This window comes from Parasteatoda tepidariorum, chromosome 5 (assembly GCF_982258835.1).
Source record: "Parasteatoda tepidariorum strain Cologne lab strain chromosome 5, Ptep-v5.0, whole genome shotgun sequence".
NCBI classification, from domain to species: Eukaryota; Metazoa; Arthropoda; class Arachnida; order Araneae; family Theridiidae; genus Parasteatoda; species Parasteatoda tepidariorum.
The window spans coordinates 77,848,848-77,874,233 of record NC_141759.1 but is presented as its reverse complement, the minus strand read 5'-3'; the positions used below and the strand labels follow the sequence as shown (position 1 = coordinate 77,874,233).

The 25,386-nt window shown below is 27.8% G+C and overlaps 1 protein-coding gene across 4 annotated transcripts in view; it reads right to left on the bottom strand.

The window, feature by feature from the left end:
- Nucleotides 1–4,466: 4,466 nt before the first annotated feature.
- The window catches only part of LOC107440869 (uncharacterized), a 41,909-nt gene continuing 20,989 nt past the window's right edge, over nucleotides 4,467–25,386 (bottom strand). For 3 of the 4 annotated variants that reach the window (XM_043048356.3, XM_043048358.3, XM_043048359.3), the window contains 12 exons: nucleotides 23,639–24,228; nucleotides 21,630–21,700; nucleotides 20,895–20,970; nucleotides 18,661–18,861; nucleotides 15,620–15,717; nucleotides 14,460–14,711; nucleotides 12,310–12,408; nucleotides 10,456–10,547; nucleotides 10,219–10,344; nucleotides 8,398–8,471; nucleotides 6,201–6,343; nucleotides 4,467–4,782 (listed from right to left, as the gene is read on the bottom strand). In XM_043048356.3, the coding sequence (XP_042904290.2) occupies nucleotides 4,601–4,782; nucleotides 6,201–6,343; nucleotides 8,398–8,471; nucleotides 10,219–10,344; nucleotides 10,456–10,547; nucleotides 12,310–12,408; nucleotides 14,460–14,711; nucleotides 15,620–15,717; nucleotides 18,661–18,861; nucleotides 20,895–20,970; nucleotides 21,630–21,700; nucleotides 23,639–24,228 (2,004 nt within the window). In that variant the 3' untranslated portion in view covers nucleotides 4,467–4,600. The remainder of the gene's footprint in view (nucleotides 4,783–6,200; nucleotides 6,344–8,397; nucleotides 8,472–10,218; nucleotides 10,345–10,455; nucleotides 10,548–12,309; nucleotides 12,409–14,459; nucleotides 14,712–15,619; nucleotides 15,718–18,660; nucleotides 18,862–20,894; nucleotides 20,971–21,629; nucleotides 21,701–23,638; nucleotides 24,229–25,386) is intronic. The other variant, XM_043048357.3, reaches the window with a different exon arrangement.

Here is a 25,386-nt window from a genome sequence, read left to right as displayed (position 1 = left end):
ATTACTGTGACTCTTCCAGTACATGAAGTCCCATTTGCTATTTCAAAGACACATTGTTATTTTAATGTCCACACAAAACCATCTGACACAGCGGGTTTCATAGTTTTTTTTTTTAAATTCCTAAAAAATAACTACAAAAAGAGGCGTTACAGATTTTTAAACTAACGGAATGACTCAATGGATAGCAAAAATCATCAGGGAATGATTCAGACCCCTATTACTTCTCAATAAAGGTGAAACATCATAAACCTTCTACGAAAGAAAAAAAAAAGTGCCAGGTCAATCTATTCCTAGGTGGTCGTTGAGTAATCCAGGGTCAAAAAGATACTGAGATATAGATTACTTCCATAGTAAGCTTGGAAAGCAGATAATATGTTTTGAAGAGAATATAACACCATATGCTTAGGAAATTTTTTTGCAGGAATTGGATAAACGAATAATTTTATTTGTCAAAAGTCCAGTATATATGACTAAATATTTACTATAGTTTAGTGTAAGGGCCGTTCAAAAAGTATGTACATAAAAATGGAGAAATTTTAACCTCCCTTCGTACATAAGGGCTTACCCCCCCCCCCTAGAGTGCGTACATTTTATTAGTCTACTCCCCTTTTTCATAAAAATTAAAATTATTATGTTTTAAATAAAATTAAATATTTATTTAAGGAGTGTGTAGGAAAAAGTCAAATTTAAATTTGGTGTATGCTTATAATGTACAAACTTTGTATAATACCTCCCCATTGTACAAATCCCCCCCCCTTCGGGATGTTATGTACTTTTTTAAAGGCCCCTAATCGCAATCTAGCTACCTCACGTTATAATGTCCCTTTTTCTTCGAAACACAGAAGTCAGTTTTATCGAGTGAGAAAGAGAAGAAAAAGAAAAATACTTAATGAGTATAAAACAAGTTATAAACAATCAGAATTTATTTTTTATTTGGAATGTAACAATAAAGTACGTTATTATTTTTTTAAGTATAGGAAAATTCTTACAATTGGCACAGATACTTTTACATTTTAACAACGAAATATTTATAACACATAGCAATATAAATGATTTTAGTTAAAGTAAATAGTTTAAGTTTGAAATAATCAAAATAATAGAACACATATTCAATTTATTTGAACAAAAACATGAAGTAAAAACTTTCAATTAGCAAATAATTATTAATTTTACCAGAAAATACAGTTTGGTTTGAAAAGTTTCCTTCACACTAACTGCATGTTGCAACTGTCATAGAAAATGATAATTTATTGGTGATAATATAGTGACTGTTTAGATAAATTTAAATATACACTATTTTTATCACATTCAGAAATCTATTTAAAAATTTATTAAATGAAATCGGAAATTCGCAAAATTACATTCGAATTAAAACTTGTGCTAATGTTTTTTTTTAAAAAAGTTAGATGTTTTATGTCCTTAATTTAAAAAATAAAATAACAATAAATAGAATTTTTTTAAATGGGATATAACAAATATTTAATTAAACTAAATTTTCACACAAAATTGTCACAACCCTAAACTATTTCAACAAGCACAAAACATCGAAAAATAAAATGGGAAAATATACCACAGTAAATGATTTCATAGTATGAGTGAATTATATAAATCAAAGCTCATATGAATTTTGGAAAAACAACAATCAGCTAAAAAAAATTTTTTTCAGAAGTCTTAATACTAAAATGATAAAGCCTAAAAAACATTTAAGTTTTTAGCATGTATTTTTGATGAATATATATATTTGTATGAGTTCATATATTTTTTTTAAATGAAAACTTCCTAATAGATACCTTATACGATACCCAAATTTGAATGAAAACTTCTTGATTGAAATTAATTTCATAAAAAACTCTTAAGGGAAAAAAAAGCTCTTTTAGTTTGATTTGCATAAAATGCATATTTGTAATGTTTTATCTAGTATAAATAATTTCAATAGAATAGTAGTGTTGTATATAATTGATAGAAGTAAATATATATATAAGTTTGGTATTTTAAACAAATATATATTTTTATATTTTACTAAAAGTAAGTTTTCTAACAATGCTTGTCCAATTTTACATAGTATAATTCCTTTCATTATTACTTACTATAATAGCAATTAAATTCTATTTCTATTAATGATCACGTCTCTGGAATTTCTGCTTTTTATATAGCTTTGAAATTTATACCCAACAATAATCAAAAGACTTAGTATACAATGATTTTATTTATTTATTTTTAATTGGAAGTATTTTATTATTGAGATAATGTCTTTTGAAAGAAAAAATGAATTAGATATAGTATAATACTATAATTGGAGAAACTATCAATTAGTTTATCTTCATTATTTATAGGCATGCAAAAGTTACTTATGCATAATTGAATTTATTCTTCGAACACGTAATATTTTCTTTATGTGTGCTTTAAAGTAATGCCTTTATAACAATATTTACTATAACAAAGATGTGCACAGAAAAGAATTAAAATTATAAAATATTAGGTTGATAAAAAAATAATTCTTTTTGGTATCTTTTGAAGCTTTTTCTACCAACTTTCAAGTATATTAGGAAGCTTCAAATAGAAGCTTTGGTATCCACTTGAAACTTTCTAATAAAATAAAATATTAAGATATTATTATTATTTTTTTTTTTGGTTTCACATGAACCTTCCTACACCAAATTTTCAGAAAAACTTTCTGAACTGTAAAGGTTTTGAACTGCAGTCTGAATAAGTTCAAATCATATTTTAGTTTTATTAAAAATGTTTCCTTAATCAATAAATGCATATACAAAACATTATTTTTGTTGTACAGTCAGGGTTCCTACCAATTTCAGAAGAATAATTACACTTTTTCAGATACTCCAGGAAATCCAGATTTCCCAAGAAAATATGTACACAGCATTATTTTTTTTATCAGAAAAACATGTCATTTTTCATTTCATGGTTCGAATAATAAATTTTGTGGAAAACAAAATAACTCTAAGTAAAAATATTGTAACTCCACTACAATATTAAAATTTTACAAGTAACAATGGTACTAAATGTAAAAATTATTGACCTTGCGTTTCAAAAGCATATAAGGGTCGTCAATAACTTAAAGACTAGTCATTTTCTATGCTTGTTGAAGGATTTTTATAGATTTGAGAAGAAAGATTTGTTTTTTTTTTTCTGAAATTTTTATGCCAAAACAAATTTTTTGACTGCAAATTCTTAGAGGAATTGCAATTATGTAAATTTTTGTTTTACAATGCTTTATCAAATAATCTTTTTTGATAATTTCAATCATATCAGATGAAATAAAATAAAATGCTTCCCTCTAAAAATTTAAGATATATATGCTATTTTAAATTTACATGTTTTTTAAACTTGTTTGAAAAACAAGTTAACTTGTTTTTTTTTTAAAATGAAAAAAAAAAAAAAACTTTTTCACCAATCTAATATGGAAAATAAAATCATAAAGTTATAAATAATTTTCATGATAAATAGTCATACTAGTTTCTTAGTAATGCATAATAATGAATATAAAATAATTATATTCGTAGTCAAATATTTTTAACACATTTTTCAATAAATCATATAAGATGAAATAAAATAAAATGTTTCCCTCTAAAAATTTAAGATATATATACATTTTAAATTTAGATGTTTTTTAAACTTGTTTTTTTTTTTTACATGTTTTTTTAAATATAATATTAAAAACTTTCTCACCAACCTAATATGGAAAATAAAGTTTTAAATAATTTTCATGATAAATAGTCATACTAGTTTCTTAGCAATGCATAATAATGAACATAAAATAATTATATTTGTAGTCAAATACTTTTAACACATTTTTCAATAAAAATAACACTAAGTTCATGAGCTCAATTCATCTAAAGGAATTGATACAAAATCAAAAAAATATATGATTGACTGAAAAAATTACAGCAAAGCTTAATCAATTAAATATAAAATCTTCATTACTTACAAAAAAAAATGGAAGTGCACAGATAACCTAATAAATTTTGTACTCATGATTTAATATATTTAACAATATATATTTTAAATGGAAAATGTATTGTACATGACATTTTTTGCAAAGTAAGTTTTAAAATAAAATATGTAGCACCTAACACAAATACTCTATAATGCAAATCATAAATTCACATAGGATTTTCTATTGGGATGTAAGAATGGCACAACTACATGATATGATGTACAACATAAAATGTGTTACACTTAATGACAGCATTTTTATGACTTTTTCATATAAAATGCTTTACACTTATGACAGCATTTCTATGACATTTCTTTAAAAATGCATTACACTTATGACAACATTTTCTCGATTTTTAATAAAAAAATGCTTTACACTTATAACCGCATTTTTTTTTATTACTCATAAAAATGCGTTACATATATAAAAGCATTTTTCTAATTTTTCATAAAAATGCATTACACTTATGACTTCTCAGATGAAAAATATTTGAGATATGCAATCTGTACAATTTTATTACTCCATATCAATGAATGGAACAACCTATTCTATGTTTTAAGATCATTTGAAAACATTGCAAATAAAAGAAGAAGCATTGAAATGTTTTTATTTTTTTTCCTTTTTTGTTCATGATGAATATGATAATCATTCAGTATAGTCATGTTTGAATTTTGGATGTGCATCGTACGGTAAACATTTACCAGCGATTAAAGATTGTATCACCCATTCTATAGAGGCAACAGGGATTTTTTTCCTTCTGGCAGCCTGGATTATCTCTTGCGGACAAACAGAGTTTGTGATAATAAGATCAATGTTTGCAGAGGCTCCTGTTTATATATAAAAATGTTATTAATGCTTAGAATTAAAATTTATAAAACAAAAATTCTATATAGATAAGAAAACATATATTAAAATAAGTATAGTATTTCATGCCTTGATTGAAGTTTTACAAGCATTTGAAATTGAAGCTAAACATTTTAGCTTAATAGCCAAAAGAGAAAAGACTAAATTAAAGGCAATAAGAAGCAAAACACCAATCTCACTGTGATTAAAAAAGAAAGAAAAAAGATTATGTTTTTGAAAAGACGATCAGTCTAAATATTTGGTATGTTTACTATGACTATAGAATATATATATGTTTAATATATAATTAATATAGAATATATATCTTTAATATATGCTATTTTAGATTGAGAGGAGAGATAAATGAATAAAACTTGAGTAGAGCAATGAATACACAACTATATAACACCTTTATCAAAAAGATAATTTACATGAGAAGAAAAAAATTTGAGAATTGGTTCAATGTATGGAGTACATGATACTTTTTGGAGTAATAAAGTGAAGGTTAATTAAATCCAGAAGATCAGATGGCCTAGTTATATCTATAGACATAATGAATAAAATACAATTTAAAAAATTATACCTTATTTTCATCAAGCCAAAGAGAAAAAAAAAAAAGAGAGGCAGACCACATACTAGATGATTGGATGGTGCGGTAAAATGACAGAGCAGTAAAGGGCAAAATTAGGCCACTGGTGAGTTGTAACATTTTTTAAAGTGGCTTCATTTTTGAAAAAAAAAAATAGGTGGACACTTTTTAAAAAATTGAAAATTTTAATCGATTAAAAAAAATTGTCAATATTAATAAGGTAAAGAATTTCTCTTGAAATATTTCTCAAAATACAGCAAAAATTTTGAAATTGAGAAATATGTTAAGAAATAAATGCAAAATAAAACAATGTTAAAAATATTATAAAATATTCATAATAATTCCATATTCATTGAAAAAATACTAAAATACAAATGAGGCATTTTAGGCACAAAAAAAAAAAAGAAACAAAAGTGGCAAATTTTTGAACACTATTTGTTATATTTATTCACCCTGTGGATGCAGATAACTTTTGCTCTATACTGAGTAGTATAGGGTTAATAAAAAGAGAGTAGTGCTGCCTGATAAATAAAGTTGCTTGACATAGTCATGGTCAGCAATTGACTGTAGTGTTTTTAGATGAAAAAGGTTTAATTAGTAAGATATGGCACTACCATAGTGAGTCTAAAAATGTTTTCCAGAAATGTTATTTGATTGTAATAATAAATAAATAAAACCACATTCTGCAAAAATGAATAAATTAAAAAGCTATATATACATATTAAATATGATAACATTAACTCGAGGAAGAAATTTCTAAAATTAATGAAACACTTGAGAACAAAACAATGGATAACAGTTGCAAATATTTACCTGATTTTGAAGTAGGGAGAAATTTTTCAATAACGTCAACTTTAGCAGCTAGCAATAATGGAGTCCAATTATCAACAAATGGATTTCCTGGGGTTGACACTAGTGATATCTTTTTATCTTTCAAAACATCAGTTTTACCATGCCTACACGTTAAATCAAAAAAATAAAATTACATTTAAAAACAATTTTTATAAAAATTATAAGTGAAAAAAAGTTCATAATCATAAAAGAACGTTTTTAATACAAACAATCATCTTCTGCATTTCTTAATAATAATAACTCAATATAAAAAAAAAAAAAAAAATTATGAAAAGATTTAGTCTATTCTCTCATATGCCAAAAAAGAAAGAAGTAATATTAGTGATTTAAAATTAACCATGGGAAATATATAGAAACATCAATTTGACATTACATAAACAATAGTTTTGAAAATTTTTGAATAAAATAAAAGCATTTTGTTTCAATGAGGCCAATAAATCAAAGCGATATAATTATTAAACTTTTAAACAACTTTAATGAATATCATTACTTAAAGCAACTGTAAAAACCATAACGCTATTAATGATGTAATCTTCGCCTATAAAAAAATAATCTTGTAAAAAAAAAAAAAAAGATTTCTGCCAGAACCAAAAAGAAATTTTAAAAAAATATATTGCAATTTTTCTGAAAAATAATTCTTAACTTGAATATTCACTACCAAATAAATTGTATTTTCAAAAGTTGAATGTTAATCTGAGTTTTAGTTTTTCATACATGACATTTATACAATTTTCATTAAAACTGGTAGCATTTAAAAGCAACCCCACTAAATTTAAAAAAAAAAAAAACATCAAAACAGTAATTTTCTGAAAAATGCAATATATTATTGAGATAACCATTACATAATGACAATTTGTTAATTCCTTTATTCGAAATAAGGTAAACTTTGGTGGCAAAACTGATCATAGAAGCCTGTCTGGCAAAAATTTCAGGAATTGAATGATCCCTTAGAGTTTTGAAAGTTTTAAATTGTGAGCACCTGACCACAATCTTTATCAATCTGGGGATTTTAAGATAATTTTGATAAATCTTTATACATTTTGAAAAGTGAAGGATGGAACAGTTTTCACAACATGGTTTTGTTTCAAATATCATAAGAAAATAAAATTAGAAATTCATTTAAAAAAACTTAAGTAATAACAAAAAGAGTTAAATTGCACATTTGTACTTTCATGCGATATTAATACAAATTATTTTTTCCATACAGTTATTAAATGTTTAAGAAACTATTCAGTAAACTACTAACAAAACAAACTGTACACAAGGTGGCCACTCCCCAGACAAAACCTAATTCCCAAAGAGTAAAAATTTAAAAGTTTTATGGTTTAAATGATCATATCTCTAAAAATAAATTATATGTATTGACATAACTTATGCATTGAGAATTCACTAACAAATTAAAAAAGTTTTCCTGGAATAAAAATTAAGTTTTCAATCTAAAAATTTTCATTTTTTCATATCTACTCGTATTTAATAAATTCAATATTAATTTTTTAAAAAAAGAAGCTATAATTAAAAGCATTTACTTAAATAGCATTGAGAACAGATAATACAGCAATATAAATTTTTATAAAATAAGTTTATATCAAAAAGTTTTAATGCCTAATAATATTTTCAAAACCCATTATTTTAAAATGTGTGCTAATTATAACTGATAAAAGATTAAAAAAAGTCCATTAAAGAATATTTTGTTTGGAAGCCTTTTACTGGTCCAAAAAGACACTTCGAGAATTTTCATCTAGGTTTTCAAGTCTTATTTTCAAAATCCCTGGGAATTTCAGGAGTTTTTCCTACTTACAAAGGTAGTGTCCAACCTGTTATACTACTAGTTGCATTTATAATTTACTACAACAAAAATTAAAATTGGTACTTGAATTCCAAATAGCATGAAACTTTTCACAAATTCAAAAATTGAAATAATTATGAAATGTTTCAAAACACAACACAAACATAACTTTTGAGAAATTTCTAACCAACTGCTTCCCTAAACTGTTACTAAAAAGCCTGATCAATAATAAGGCTCGATACACCATATAAATCAAACATATATTTGTCTAGTTTTATTTGTTCTTACAATAAAAGTTAGTAACTATTTCCTTTTAAATCAATTAACAATGAGGAATGCAATAAATTTCTAAATGAAAACAAGTAAATTTACCATTCAACAACTATATTTGAAATTATAGACATTCCTGCCGGAAGAACATAATCTCTTTCTGAAAGTATTTCTCCCTGTAAATAAATTTTCTTTAAAGTAAATACAAATAATAAAATATACATTATCAATCATAGTTCTTACTAGATTTTAGATTGGGACATTCTAGTCTTCTATCCTTTTGGGATAGAAAATTGCTGGTTCATTAACCACATACCTCGGCAATGCAACTTCTACTACATCAAGCAAAACCAATCAAGCATAATTTAAAGAAGGAAACACACCAAGAATTCAATAAATAATTTATTGCTGTACATTGTTGGAAACTTGGGCATGAATTTAAATTTGATAATGGAAATTTCTTTCCTCTCCCTGTTACATCAAGTCATCTTGTTGCTATAATAATTAAATTAATTAAAAAATTAATTTAATTTCTTTAAAAAAAAATTTCCATCTTAATTTTTTTCTCATATTTCTTGTTGGTAAACCTTAGGTTTTCAAATATTTTTTCGTTTCGATTCACATCTGGTGAATCATAAAAATGGGTACTGTTTTTTGAGCACTCAAAATATGTAAATTTTTTCTACTAATGTTATTTTTTGAGCGTATGAAGTTTTTATATTAGCATGTAAATATGACAAAAGCCCAGTGGCTGAGTGGTAGTGCTTCTCGCTCCCGTGCCACAGGTCCTGGTTTCGATCCTCGGGCCGAGCAAGGTTGACCACCTAACCAGAACATCAGCTCCTGCACCCCAGAGCCCAAGGTCAAGAAAACTGAGATGGGCACAGTTGGTCCATATGGGCAAATATGACAAAAAAGGAAGAAAGAAAATAAACTAAATGTTTGATTTTGTTGTGAAAAGAGCACCGATCCCCCCCCCCCACCAATAGATGCACAGAGACTAAAAATATACATCTCTGTTTTCTATTCCCTCCTTTATATAATTTTTAGTTTTTTTTTTATAGATATAATTATACAGTGATATCAGTAAATGTATTTTCAGGGTACTATTCTAGTCCCTTTCATTAGGTAATATTTATAGTTCAAGATCTAATTGCTTGATTGCTCTCTTCTTGTATTAGCTGTTTTTCATCATTCTAAAATATTTACACAAAATTAAAGAAAACGGCTTTCCCTTTAAACGCTAGTTTATATTCAAAAGCGACATTGGGGGCACTTTTTATATATTCATGGTAAATTAAGGATTTTTTTCTTCCTGATTACCTTTTGTTGAGGTGTGAAAATGTAATTAATCATTAAGTAAAAGGCTTCTATTCATCCTGCATATAATGAGGAGACATAGAAAATTTCAAAATATTGAGGAAGATAAGTTTCATTTCTAATGTTTTATTTTGCTCCTTGTTTTTTTTTTCTAAATATTTCAATCCACTCCTTTTTATTTATTTTTGAATATCAAATTCGTTAATTTCTCTGATTACAGAATGACTAAATGTGATCAAAATGTTAATTTTTTTTAAAAAATTTGTCCTGCACATAAAAATCCATTATTAAAACTGCATATAGTTTCACCCATTATTAAAATAGGAAACAGTTTTGTAGGAATGAACTATTTCCACAAAATTGCACAATTGCAAAAGAGCTAAAGCTTAACAATAGTTTTTATAATGAACATGTTACATTAAAAAATAAATAAAGTAAGAAAGGGCATATTGGTGATAATGATGTAAAAACTTAAATATAGTAATAATTTCATGCAACTATATTGAATTCTATAATACATGACACATTAAAAAAAATTCATAAAAAAACAGAAACAAAATCTTATTTAGAATATTGTAGAAATTGAAATAATATTTTAATTACGTCATCACAACAGTTTTGTACCCAATGATGCTTGATACATGCAATACCAGATGCTAAACATTGAATATATTTCATGGTTCTAAGGTAGGTATTGGCTAACAAATATATATGTGGCTTCGAACATTTCTGGAAGAAAAAAAAAAGAATTATTTAATTTAGTGAAATTTTTTCAAGAAAATCACTAACAAACTGGAGCTTCTAAAAAATTTTTTAACTTATAAAATTTTTTAAACTTACTTTTATATCATCGAACTGATCCAGCACGGTACCACCTCTAGGCAAGATAAGAGATACAAGTTTTTCTTTGTCGTATGGTTTTATTTCTTCATCTAATTTTATAAAGATTAATATAATATAAATGACACAAAATAATATAATATAAATGAATATAGAATAACGAAAAAATTATAGAAATAACTAAAACAAAATTATGTTTTGCTTTATTTGTCGATTATGAAATGTTGAATTAACTAAGAAAAAATACTCAAAGTCGAACCTTGTTGTTGTAAAAACGAAGGGTAACATTAACAATTTTGTGATGTCGAAAATCTAATTTTTTTTTTTTTAACAATTCAGTTAAAATAATAACTACAGGAACATTTCAAAAATTGCATAAAATATACATATTTTTAAAAACATTAATTTCAAATAATGCCAAAAACTTTGCTGTTTCATTTTTCACATTTTTGTTTCAAATTTTTGGAGTAGTTCTTTTGTTTCATCATCTTCCTTTTCTGACGCTTTAGTTTTTGATGTGCTTTAGTTTTAAGATTTCTGATTCTTACTTATCACCATATACTGTAACAGTGTTCAATGTAACTTTTTTCTCCTCAATAACAGTTTCATTTGGATTCATTAAAATTCTTAGACAGCATAATTTTTGGAACAAATCTGCATCACTATTTTTATAAATCCAAATTTGTTTGTCACCTCAACACAGGTGAACATCGATTATTATTGTAATCTATCATATATGTTGTAAAATTCGCAAATATAAGGACTTTAAAAAAATTACAACAAATCCTTATATAGTAAGTTTGTAATCAAGTTAGAGAAAAAATAATTATTTACTTTTAATTCTTTGAGATGTTCTCTCAATTTAGTTGATATTTATACAATGGTATTAAAAAATTAGAACAAATCCTTATAAAGTAAAGTTTGTAATGAAGTTAGAAAAAAAAAATCTACTTTTACTTCTTTGAGATGTGCTCTCAATGAAGTTTTTTAATTTTTATTCAAAACAAGTTTGGGGATGTATTAAAAAGGAATGTTAGCAACTAAAATTTTTGTGATCGAAAATATTTTGTGAAATTGAGAACTACAAATAAATGTATTTAGCTAGAAGAGTTTTTTTTTTTTTTTTGTATTAGCAACAACAGGTAGAGAATTGAGATTTTTTCGTGACATTGAAAAATTCGTGTTATCAAAATTTGATGGCATTTTGAATTTTAATTAAAATTATTTCTGATAATTGAAATTAAATTACTGACTATAAATCATAAAAATCATTACAGCTCAGAAATTTTTTAAAGATAAATTATTACCACAAGCAAAAATAAATGGTTATATTTTTTTACAATAAAGTATCAAATGTTCAAGTCAATAGAAAAATATGACACACAACATACCTACTAAAGAAAACTATTTTTAAAAGATATTATAAGGCAAAGACGAAAAAAAAAAGATAACATCGCTAAGGGGACTCAGAAACATAGAACCCATATTTCTGAATCATGACCATCAAGGTCCTCACGAAGTAATTTTTACAGCCCATAAACAAGTAATATAGAAGTAATATTTACAGCAATAACAATGTGAAAAATTCACAGCAGAAAGGAACTAAACTTTTAAGTAACAAACTTCTTTTTTTTTTTTTTTAAAAAAAAGTCTAATTTGATACAAAATAGATTAAAATAAAAATATTGTTTTGAACTGTAAAACTCAAAGAGCTCAATTTATTATATTTAAATAATGATTTATAATAATAATGTTATAACCAATAATAAGGAAGATAAAAGTTAAAAAAAAATTACTAAACTTATTTATTTGGGAAATAAAAGATGTTTTAGATGTAGGGAACAAATACCTTACCTTCTGTACAATCTGATTCACAAAATTTAGGAGGAACAATTTTACGTTCTGTCTTTGTTAAGATAAAGGCGTAATCTTTGAAGAGCTTCGAGTTTTTTCCTAAAACAAAAATGACAAGCAGTCTAACATAATTACACTTAAAAAAAAAAAAACGACAGTCAGGGTGCGTAGCCAAATCTTTGAATCAAAAATAAGCACTTTTTAAAAACTTTTCAAGCACTTTACAAAAATTTTCAAGCACTCAAAAAATTTACATTAAATCAATGATGTTATTGAAAAACAAAAACTTTTTATAAACAGTTTTAGCGTTAAAAAAACCCAAAAAGAAACGGGCGTAAATCGAAACAATCAGTACTTTCCCACATCACTGAGTGACCCTGAACTCAGAACAAAAGTACCCTTACCCCCTACGTCAAAAAAAGTGTTAGAAGTAAAATAAAATAAACAAGAACAAAATTAAAAAGAAAAAAAATTCATAAGTATCTGATATTCGCTATCCGAATTGGAGCACTCGGGTTTCGGTTTCAAGTGTGCGCGGATGCGCAAGTCATAACGTGGGTACGACATGAAGTCCGCGTGAATGATTACGTAGCAAACTCCCCATTTTTCGTGAAATGCATGGGATCCACCAGTTATCGCAGAAGGGGGAAAAAATTATTCGAAAAAAAAAAAGCACTTTTTAAAAACTCCAGCTGAAAAAAGCACCTTTAAAAGCTTTTAAAAACGAAATCCCCAAAAAGCACCTTTAAGTACTTTTTACAAACGCTACGCACCCTGACAGTTTCAGTTTATATAACATAAAGAGTTATTTCAATAGAAAATTTTATACATACCAGAATAAGAACAATTACTAGAAAAACAAACTAATTTTGGAGAAAAAAAGCTAATTTAGTTATTTATTACATTTGATGTTTTTGATGCTGATACAGTAGGGAACCGATTATCCGGAACGGTCGGGACCATCGCTATTCCGCATAACTGATTTTTCCGGTTTTCTGAATCGCTACAAAAAGCCGTTTTTTTTTATTGCTAAACCCAACTAAAAAAAAAAAATTTGGAAATAATCTTAAAAAGAAGAAAAAACGATAAAGTAATACACTAATGATTATTTCCAAAATGATGGTTAAAAAAAGATCATGATCAGATCATGAAAAGATTAATGATCTTTAAAAAAAGAAAGAAAAATCGTAAAAACTTATGAGGAAAATTTTTTTTTTTTAAAAAATGGCGAGAAAATTTATCGAATTTCGTTCCGGTTTTTTGGTTTTCCGATTTCCGGATAACAGGTTCTGTACTGTATATGATTTGATAATTGATATTTTTTTTCTTTAATGCAATAACTAAAAATACAATCCAGGGTTCATACAGAGATTAGAAGAGATCCAAGGAGTATCCAAGAAGATCCAAAACTTTAAGGATTTATCAAAAATTAAAAAACTTTGTGTAAAAGATAACTAGAAAGTTTTTTTTTTTTTTTTAAATTAAAAAGCAGTTATTATAAGGAACTCGCAAAAATGTATAAGTTGCATATTTTTTCTAGCCCTTTTGAAATAAATTTTGACTTAGTCAAACTTAATCAAGAAAAATAAATAAAGTTATCACTTTTACACATAAATACATTTTTCAGTTTCAAATATTTTAATAAATCTTGTTAAAGTACAGATGTTAAAGATTAACATAAAAGCCTACCAATCTTATATTTTTAAATTTGAATACATAAGAAAATCTAAGGCATTTTATACAAAAAAAAAAAATCCCAGTAAATCCTTAATTAAGCTTGCTTGCAACATGTAAAATTATAATTATTTGTTGTTATTTGTTTCTTCTAACTCTTGCAATTCAATTTTTCTTTTCTTTTAAAGGTTTTCTTAAACTATTAGATTTAAACAGTTAAGTCATATAATTTATTTTCCTTTTTTGGACAACAAATTCATCAGCATACTTAGTAAGTTCGTCTATGCAACACAATAATCTAAGGAGTTTCTAAGGACTAATTTAGAAATATAAGTAGTTCCAAGTTCTCCTTGGGGACTCTAATCTCTGTATGCACCCTGCAATACCCTACAATAACTAAAAAGATATTTTCAGATGGTTTATATAAGAAAGCAAAAAATAATTGTTTTGTAAAAAAGACAAAGAGAAATACATACTTTGTGTAGTTAACTTTGTCTTTTTCACAGCAGTAACGGCCGCTTTTCTCTTTCTAGTTATCCTTTTACTGGATTTAGAAGTCTCTGGTTCTTCTGTTGAACTAGTCTCTGTAGACTCAATTGCAGATATATCTACATGTGTATCAACTTTTGCGGCTTCTCTACGGGTAGTTCTTGAGGGCTTTTTTACTGTAGGAGGTTCATCTGGCGACTGAAGAGATTTTCTTTTTCTTTTGCCATCTACAATATTATCTGTAAAAATGCAAGTTTGATTTTGATATTTTTGTAAAGGAAGTAATATACTAATGGACAACAATAATGTCGCAAATACAAGCGTTATGAGCAAGAATGGTGTAAGAATAAGTTTTGAAAATATATCCCTACACTATTTTTTAAAAACGAATAGTACTAATCTGTTTTTTTTAAAAGCCTAATTTAGTAAATATTGAAATAATTATCTAATCGTTTCTAAAACCTGTACTCTTAGTTCTTAGAGAATGTGAATACAGCCATGTGGCAGAATTTTTTCGGGCTTTCTGCGACATGCCTATTTTTCTGCAAGATACTTTTAAAAATAACAAATATACATGTTACTAATTGATTTAAAGTAATGAAAACCTGAATCCGATTTTTAAAAAAAATGTTCGGCTAAAATAAAATTATATAGTTTTTTTTAATCGAATATGTCATATTTTTTTAATTCTAATATTCTCGCATTTTGTACGGGGAAAACACACTAAAAATTTCCTTTCTTGCATTTTGTAAATCATCATCACATAAAAAATTATAATAAAAAAATCGCGAAATCCGTAGCAGCAACTAAAAAAAGAAAAAAAAGAAGGTGAAATAACGTTGATCGGACTATTGTGAAAAGGGGTTACTAAATGCGTGTTTTCATTTCGAAATTCAGTTGTTGTAATAAATATCAAGTAAAAAAATATGTGGAATTTAATGGTAATAACTAAAAAAAAAAAAAAAAATTTCTGCAAGAACTTGGTAACGTTCTGCGATAATGTCCCCACTATCCTACCATGGGGGAATACAGATATTATTGTTATAATTATTTGTTAATCATGTTTCGCTGGATAAATGCATTGTAATTTGTATTTATATTCAGGAGTTGACTGAAAATCAATGACATACAATTTTCCATGACTCACCTAAATTAATAGTCATTGTCGCAGGAGTGGTAGGAGGTCTAGAGCTCATTATTAGTTTGGCTTGGTCACTAGAAAATACAACTGACTTTCTGGGATATCTAGAAGGAAAAAAAATCTAATATGATATGGAGTGCATATATAATATTACTTAGTTACATTTAAAGTAAATGAACATTTTTCAAACTTTTGTTCTCTTATAATTGTTATCTAATATTATAGCATGCTTAGAAATTGATTCTGTTAATTCATTTTTAACCAAAAAAAAAAAAATGTTTGGCAAGACTTTTTTTTTCTAAAACAAAAAGCTGCATTAAAAAAGAGCCTTAAATCTTTTATCAAAACATTATTTGTAAAACTGAGGATTTTTTAAAAAAATGTTTTTAAACTTTAAATTCTCAACTTTTGATAACAAACCTATTAAAAAAATAATGAAATACAATTGAACCTCTATTAAACAAATTTTTTCATTTTGTGAAATTGTTCGTAGATTGAAGAACATAATAATTTTTTCATAAAATAACTTCAAGGTGAATTTTCTATTTAACAAACTTTTCCTTGAGATCCAATTTTTTTAAATTTTTTATATTGATCAAAATATTTCTGAACATTTTAAACTTTTTTTTAACATTTTCTTTGGGGAACAATGATCATGATTAGATTTTACTAATTGCTTAACTCACCAAGAGCAGTATAATCCACGATACTTTTTGCATTTCATCTAAGATTTAGAAACTTTGTTTAATAGAGGTCTAACTGTATATATTATTGTCAGAATCAAATACTATTTATAAAATCTTTCAGTTTTGAATTAGTGAGACTATATAATATTCTTGCAATCTTTGTCGCAACAGGTTAAAATCATGAATGCAACTCCCCCTATGAAAAAAAAAAACCTTAACTGTTTTTGAATCTTAAAACACAAAATGATTCATTGAATATAGAAACTTTATTTACGTTGCACTAGAGCTACACAATGGGTAACGGTCTCGGAAATATCCCTGAGGCGAGGATGATTCGAAGACATGCCATCGAAATTTTGATCCTCTGCATAGGGGTTGGCTTCCCTGCTATCAGGGTTGCCACAGAAAAAAAAATGAACAAAATAGTTGCTTTGAGTAGCCTAAAGCGTGAAAATAGTTGCCGAAATAAGAGCAAAAATTTTTCAATAATATGACTAAAATTTTATTAAATGACTTAATTGTTCTTATACCATGATTCGTTTAATAAAGTTATGTGGCATAGTTTTTATATAAACGTTAGTGTTCTAACAATAAATTTCTATATAAATTTTTTTTTATATTTGCAGAAAATTAAATGCTTTTAATTTCTAGAATTCATTCAAAAAAATACTTTTACATAAAAAAACGCATAATTTTTTTTCTGTAGCAATAACCGTTGAAAAGGCGATCGAGAAACAAAATAGACTTACAACGGAATCTGAGCAAATTGAGTGGATTAAAAAGCGATGACTCAAATTTGCAATTCAAAATTTTCAACATATTTTACTTCTTTTCTTGAAAAAAAAAATTCATTGTGTTTAAAAGCTCCCGCTGGCCGCAGGTTGTCAACCCAATTTATGCTAAAAAACATAGCTAAGAGTAGGGAAAAGTCTCCAAATAGTCTTCTTTTCCTGAAAATAGTTGCTTTTTTTTTTTTATAGCCTTTTCAGGCAAAAAAGTTGTCATAGTCGCCTCAGGCCGAAAATAGATGCAAATAGTCGTAATTTAGTCGCCTGTAGCAAACATGTGCTATGGTAGACCGACGACCGGCACAATATTTTTTTTTTTTTTTTTGAGGAATGGAAGTTATGCAAGAATAAAAGTTTCCTAGTTTATATCGCTTAGAGTTTCATACAAAAATCCTGTTTTTTACTTTGTTGGATATATCAAATTTTGTGGTAACTATGCAGCATTTGAGGGAGGTTTTATGTTTCTGTTTTAATTGGAAGAAAAGTGCAACTGAAGCGCATCAAATGCTTGTGGAATTTTATGGCGACAATGCTCCAACTGATAAATCATGTAGGGAATGGTTTCGAAGTTTCAAGAATGATGAATGAAGAATGGTGTTGTATACTATGAGCTGCTACAGCCTGGCGATTCCATTACGGGCAATTGGTATAGGCTACAATTGATTTGCTTAAGTCGTGCATTACGGAACAGGAGAAAAACGGCTGGAATATGAGCAAAGATATGACAAAGTTATTCTTCTGCATAATAACAGTCGGCCTTATGTCGCAAAAAATTATTTGGAAACGCTCGAGTGGGATATTTTACGGCAACCGCCGTATTTGCCGGACACTGCTCCTTCTGATTACTGGTTGTTCCAATGGATGCAGCACGTTTGGGTAGGTCACCGGTTCACTTCTTTCGCAGAAATCGAAAATTGGCTCCTAACTTGGATCGCCACAAAATATGAGACATTTTTTCGACATGGGAAAAAGTAGTAGCCAGCGATGGACAATACTTGATTAATCTGTTCATTCATTTTGTTCTGAAATAAATGCATTTTTTACTGGAAAAAAAAACCAGACCGAACTAATTTGTACTCCCAATATATATATATATATATATATATATAAGATAAATAAGGATCAAACCACAAATAGGTAAATAATCTAATTTGGCTGAGTAGTTCTAAATAAAATTTTAAAGCTACCCAACTACAACAGTCGCCACAAAGATAACAGGTATTACCTTTTCTTTCAATCACATAAAAATTATATTAAATTAATGAGATTAGAAATAAGTCTGAAAAATCGGGGAACTAACAGTGTTTCAGAAAAACTTTATGAAGCCAAAACTATGTAATGTTAAAAGCAAAGGTTTGACTTTTTGAGGAACCTGAATAAAATCTGACATCTGAATAAAAAGTCCTTTTTTTTAAAGATAAAAAAATTGGCAATAGATAATTTAAAGTTTTTTTAATAATTTAAATTTATTTTTAATAATTTTTTTAAATTGATTATATTTTGATATTTTTTTACCCCTAAAACTTTATAAATACAAGGGTATAAAATATACATTTGTTAAAATGCGTCTTACTTTTTAGTTGTTCCATTATCAAGTTCAATTTCATAGCCAACTTTATTGCCTTCACGAAACAAACCACGCACTATTCCAGAATCAAAATAGCTCTCTGGATTTTGTACAAGAATGCTGGTTCCAGGTTGGATATAGGAAGCTTTGATGAGGCTTTCGTGATTGATAGCTTTGACAGTGCCATCATCAAAACAAACAGACCAACTGTAACAAAAATTAAAAAAATTGTTACAATTAATTTATTGACAAAATAATATAGATCATAAATGCAAAGAACAATTTTAAAAGTCTTAAATATACTAGCTTCTTTAAGTAGTTGGTAAATTAGTAAAACAGTAAAGTACAAGTGGAAAAAAAATTACTTTAATAAGGTCTTTTTCTAATACAGTGGAGCATCGTTTCTATGACGCCGAAGGGACCACCGAAAAACGTCGTATAAACAATAACGTCATATAATCGATTTTTACTTCTAAAACTGAAACTAACTCAGTTTTCAGTTAATTTTAATGTTTAACGTGTTGATTTACATAAATTTCTAAATTAGACAAAGCAAAACAAACAAATAACCAAAGAAGAAAAATTGCAGTGAGCAATTTGAATGTATGTTACCTTTAATTATATTTTCTTGCTATTAGTCTCTACAATGCTTTGAATAGCGAGTTGAACTTACTGCTTTCTATGATGCAATTTTAGATTTCTAATCACGGCCAAATCTAAAGGCTGAAGCGCACTTGAGCAATTTGCAGGAAAAAAGAGAGCTTTTACATTTTCCCAAAATAATTAGTATCGATGGGTGCGCTGGATATTGGTCGATGAATAGCAAAATTTTTCGTTTTTGCCTCTTCATAACATTGTCTAGTTTTTTCAGTCATCTAGTAAAAATTACGGTCGTCCTCCAAGCATTCATGTTGGCAAATTCCGCCCTTTTTTAAAATACACAAGAAAAATAAAAAATTAAATAAACGTGAACAAAATCTAAAAACCGATGTATAACCGATTCTGTGCGGCGTATAAACGATATATTTTTACATTCAAATGAATAGGAATGATTTGGGACCACACTAAAACGTTGTATAAATGTAAACGTCGTTTAAGTGATTGTCGTATAAACGATGTTCCACTGTACAAGTGTTTCATTTGTATACCTAACTGATTTAAATTTTTAAGACTATGATGAGGATCGGGATAGCCTGGTTAGCAGGATGATGGACTCACGTTTGTAAGAACGGGAGTTCGAATCCAGATAGCCGAAGACAGCCTTGTAGTAAATGGTGACTGGTGTAAGTTAAATCTGATGGGTAACAAAATCCTCCATGTTCCCATAACAAATCAAAGCCTCTGGGGGCACTGAATAGGAGATTGATCGTTCTCTGGTTCAGGTAAAAATTACAATCTGTGGGTGAATGAATGGGTGTGCCCTATAAACGGGTGTGAAGTAGGAGTGTGGCAGAAGTCGAATTCTTGGGACAGATGGCACCACTGGAAAACGAGAACAATCGCACCGAATTGTCTTAATGGTCTATGACAACAAGACTATGGTGCATCAGTATGCACCAAAGTTATGAAAAATGGTTGAAAATACCTTTTAAAAGTAAGAAAATGCATAATCAATATTAAAATTAATCAGCTATCTTAAAATCAATGGTGTGATAAAGAGAGTTCTATGTAAGTAAAAAGACAATTTCGCTATCTAAGAATTTCTTTCTTATTCAGGATTTTTTTTTTATGCTTATCTTAGCTTTGCTATAAAATAGACAGATTTAAAAAAAAGTAGAGAAAAATCTGTTCAAGAAATACTTGGGTTAAATATTAGTTCTTTTGTTTATCTAAAACTGATCAGTATAAGAAAAAGATCAAATTAATTATTTTTCCTTTAAAAAAGTTACCGAACGTGAGTTACTTAGTATTAAAATTAGAAATAAGACTAAAAAATTACAAAATCTAAACATATCCATGTTAATATAAATGGATATGTTTAGATTTTGAGAATTATAAATTAGAATTTGAGTTAGTTTTTAGCTATTAGTAATTACTTAGTCTTCAGCAGTTAGTAATTCAACTATTTCCTTTTTAGGCTATTAAGATTATTGGCAGAATTGGCAAACAAAGAACAAATTGAATCTAGAAGATAGCATGAAGTTTAAATACTCTGCTATGAGGAGAATGGTATTTTGCAACCGCAATTGAAAAATTACATGCAAAATACTTAATAAATTAATAAACACAATCAAACTGACCGGTCTTCTTTAGCTTTACTTTGAACAACTCCAGGATAATAGAAACCATCAGTCCAACGAGCCATAACTCGAACACCTGCAATAAAAAGAAAAGAGCAATTCTTTTTAGATTAAGTTTTTTTAAAAATTATCTATACCTAGTTAGTTTATGCATTAAAGAAAAGATAACATTCAAATACAAAAAATACATTAACACACGCTTCAACCTATTGTTAAGTTAAAATAATCATTTTTTTAAAAATTATTAACAGAATAAATCAAACATATTATATGGTAAGATTCAGGTAGATGGCAGTTAAGATATGTAATGGGTAACTATACTCACGGCATATTAAAGTTAACCATAAGATTATCTGGCAGCTCACTCTGGAAAAAATTTGTTAGCATGCTTATGATCAAAAGGATTGTTTTGTTAAAATTAAAAAATAATATGTTTGACAATACATTATTTTCAAAGGATAATTAAATCAGCTTTCAGTTTAAAAGTATTTTTGAAAATTAGTAATTTAAACAGAGTGTTAAAATGGCAGGATATACCCTGTAAACTAAGTTGCAATTAAATCTAAAAGAAAGTATGTTTTTAACTATTTATAGAAAATTATTCAACTTATAGTAATAATATACAAAATCTTAAATAATTTCAGCAGCCACATTTTATAATTTAAATTAAGTATTGGGCAGCATGAAGAGCAGAAACAACATTTGCACAAAAATTTATAATAAAATACAAATTACCAGGAATTATATTTCCAACTGGAGAGCCATCATTAATTTCTTGTTCAGGGCTGATTTCTTGCACTTCAATTCTAGTGAAGAGAAGACAAAATGTTGAATTTTTCTAACAGCAGTTAAATTTCAAACAAAATATCAAAATTCAGAATGAATTATAAAGTTTAACAACAAATACATTCTAAAAAGAATTACAAACACTGGTGAGCACATAATACTCACCAATTCTCGTGGGATACTTCAGCAAATGGAAATTATCAGTTAGTTAATATTACAACTTAATCTATCACAATTACTGACTCATATCAGGTGTATGAATAGAAAGACATGTTGTTTTTTTCAAAATCTATGAAAGTTATAATAACTTTTTTAACTGCAAGACTTACACTTCTTTTATTAATTAATTATGCCAAAATAATAAAAGGTATGAGAATTCTTAATAAAAACATATTTTTCTAGAGTTAAAAACAAAAAACCAGTTGGCCATATTTTATAACCAATGTTGAACGGTCAACCCAATTTTGGGTTTACAACTGCTAATGTTCAACTCCTGAGCCTTGTAATTCTGAACCCAATCCAGAAGATAAGGAAACTCCTGGATCAAGTATTAGACAAAATTTGCTTTTGTAAAGGACTTTTTAATGGAAATAACCAGCATTTGCTTTACATATAGAGGAAAACGACAAAAACCTCCCAGGGTCTGCCTAACGGTAAGGGGACTCTAACCCATGACCTGTTTACCACTGGGGATATTTTATGTCAGTACTGTTAGGCAAATAATAGAAGTTAAAAGGTATGAGGTTCGATTTTCCGTCGTCGATCTCATGCATTCAACTTGCGTCGGTGACGTCATGGTCTGCGGGGATCGGCCAGTTTATTTTCATTTGCTGTTGGTCGTTCTTGCATGGATCATGACGTCACCTGTTATCTGTATTTAAGCTTCTGTTGAAGCAGATCATTTTGTATTCTTTCTTTTCGTCACTCTGTTTGTGACATTCTTTATTACTAATGTTTTTAAATAAACTCATTTCTTCGGAAACTTCGTTTATTATTTTTTTTGAGTTATTGATATACAGGTATGATATTCTGAGAGAATCTCGGCTGTCAAGTACTATGATCTGGGCGAGCCGGGTGCGGAATTCGTTTATTTAGTAAATATGTTCAAATTATTATTAAAGTTTTACTATTATGTATAAATTATTACAAATTATGATTAAATTATTATAATTAATGAAAGGTATGCTTCGGATTTGATAGATATCGGTAGTTAATGGGGAACAAATTGTAATACAAGTGATACGGCTTAAGCGCTATGCGTCAAATACGCCAATAATTCACAGAAGAGGCCCAAAAGAGTCGTTAGGGATAAGTAATTCTTCATTCAGAAAATAATAATTTAGTTGCTACTGTTTGAGTGTGAAATGATAAATTTTTCTCATACGGGTTGACAATCTTATCTTTCAAAAGGATATCAATAAATGAACAAGATTAAAGTTTCATGAATTTTATATTCTTCAGCGCTATCTAAATTTTATTTCAATCCTCTGAGTTTTATGTCTAATAATTTGAGTCGACTTCAAAACCGAACACCTAAGAATGACTAATAATAAATAGCCTTTTAAAAGCATATTGATCAATTAATGTAATGATCAGAATTTTATGAAAAAAAGAGATGATCAAAATTTTTTTCTTCTTACAGTTCTTCAATTTCTAACTAAATTTTACTTCAATTGACTTTTACGTTACTCATTAAAATTCTTTAAATAGACTGAGTAGATTTTTTGAAACAAATATCTCCTGTCAATGCCAATATAAACTAGTTTTCCTGATATAGTTCCTAAGTGTTTACCTAAATCTTATTTTGATTGAGTTTTACATCATTCAGTAAAATTTCCTTAAAATAGACTGAGCTGATTTTTTAAACAAATTTTTCTAGTCAATTGACATTTATTGTCAATGCCAATATAAACTAGTTTTTCAAAAGCATATCAATACATGAACAGGATGATGCTTACTTCAAAGCAGGCTCAGATGCAGGGGTTTTATCCAAAGCCCTTCTTCTACCACCCCTAGTTGTCTTGGGGGCTTTAGTTTCCTCTGATGTTACAGATTGTTTTTCTAGTTCGCTTGGAACTTCCTCCCTTGCGTCTGATTCCTTTTTCGCATACCTACCCCGCTTTTTTGAATTCTCAGTGGAAGATGATGAGCTAGAGTTAGCTACCGTTCTCTTACGACCTCGCACAGTCGTTTTCTTTTGTGCTTTTGAGGTTGAAGTGATGGGGGAGATGGCAGGTTCGGTTTTCGATTCACTTTCCTCTCCCTTTTCTTTCTTCGTATCGAAAAAAGTTGAGAAGCTACTAGGTTCTGATTTTTGAGTCGACGTCTTTTCTTCCTGAGATGGTGCATTGTGTACAGTACTGTCTAGTTGGCTTCTCGATGAGTTGGCAGATTTAGATGTTGACGATGAATCTATGTCGCCCATATCGGCAGAGGAGTGAGAATGCAAAGATCCAACAATAGATATGCTACTGGATGTTGCTGTTAGGGAGCCACTACCACTACTGGAATGAGGAGAAGTTGCAAGATGCATACCTGGATATTCAAACTATAAAAGAATAATAAAAACAAATTCACATACTGAGAGCCTTTAATAAAAATTTTTCTATTGAAGGAAAATTTTAAAATGAAATAAAACTAGTCCCACATAGGAATTCAATATTCTGCTCCGCATGGAACTAATCACTTGATAAAGATACTTTTTTGTTCTTATAGTTGGGTTACAAACTATCATCTGTTTTCTGTTATACAGAAAACAGACAATTGTAATTTTTTTTTTGTTTTGTTTTGTAATCATTATACAGGGTGAGTAGCCAAATCTTTCAACAAAAAATAAGTACCTTTAAAGCACTCAAAAAAATATTTTTAAGCACTATATACATTAACAATATTCAAAATAGTTTTCAAAGACTTTACATGATCATGATAAAATAACTAGTTTCTGATAAATAATTCTCTTCTTGATTATATTAGCCAAGTTAAAAAGATCGAGATTTTTAGGCTCAATATCAGAGTGTGGAAAATGAAGTCTGAAATTGAGAATATGCTGCAAAATGCAGCAGAGTTGCACATGAGAGTGCAAGAATCTCACCGAACCCAACTCAGTAGACGCACATGCGGCCTCGCAAGTATTTCATCAAACATTTAAAATGATTGATGCTGAAATGAATTGTGAAAACGTTGAACAGAACAATATGAAAAGCACGCTTTTGCATAATCGACATGGTAACGAAAAAAATCTAATTTTTGAAAAGTGAAAATTAAGCACTTTTTAAAAACACCCAATGACAAAAGCACTTTTAAGGGCTTTTAAATAACGAAAATCAAAAATAAGCACCTTTAAGCACTTTTTAAAAGCGCTATGCATCATTGTATAGATAAGAATAATATTAAGTAGTAACTGTCAAGTAAAGAGCTCAAAATATAATTATTACTTATTTGGTTTAGAGGTTCCCTTGTTTTTAGAGTTTGGTTCAAAACTGCTATCCTTTTTCTGTTACATTGGTGGTTCAATTGTTTCGATCAAGTTCAAAAAGAAAACTCAAAATATAATTACAAAATAAATTCATTATATTGTTTATTAGTTCCCTTGTTTTTAACATTAGGTTCAAAACTACTACCTGTTTTCGATTGGGATAGTAATTCAGTAGGTTTCTGTCAAGTTAAAAAAGAAAAAAAAACTAATAAAAAAAACTAATATAATCAG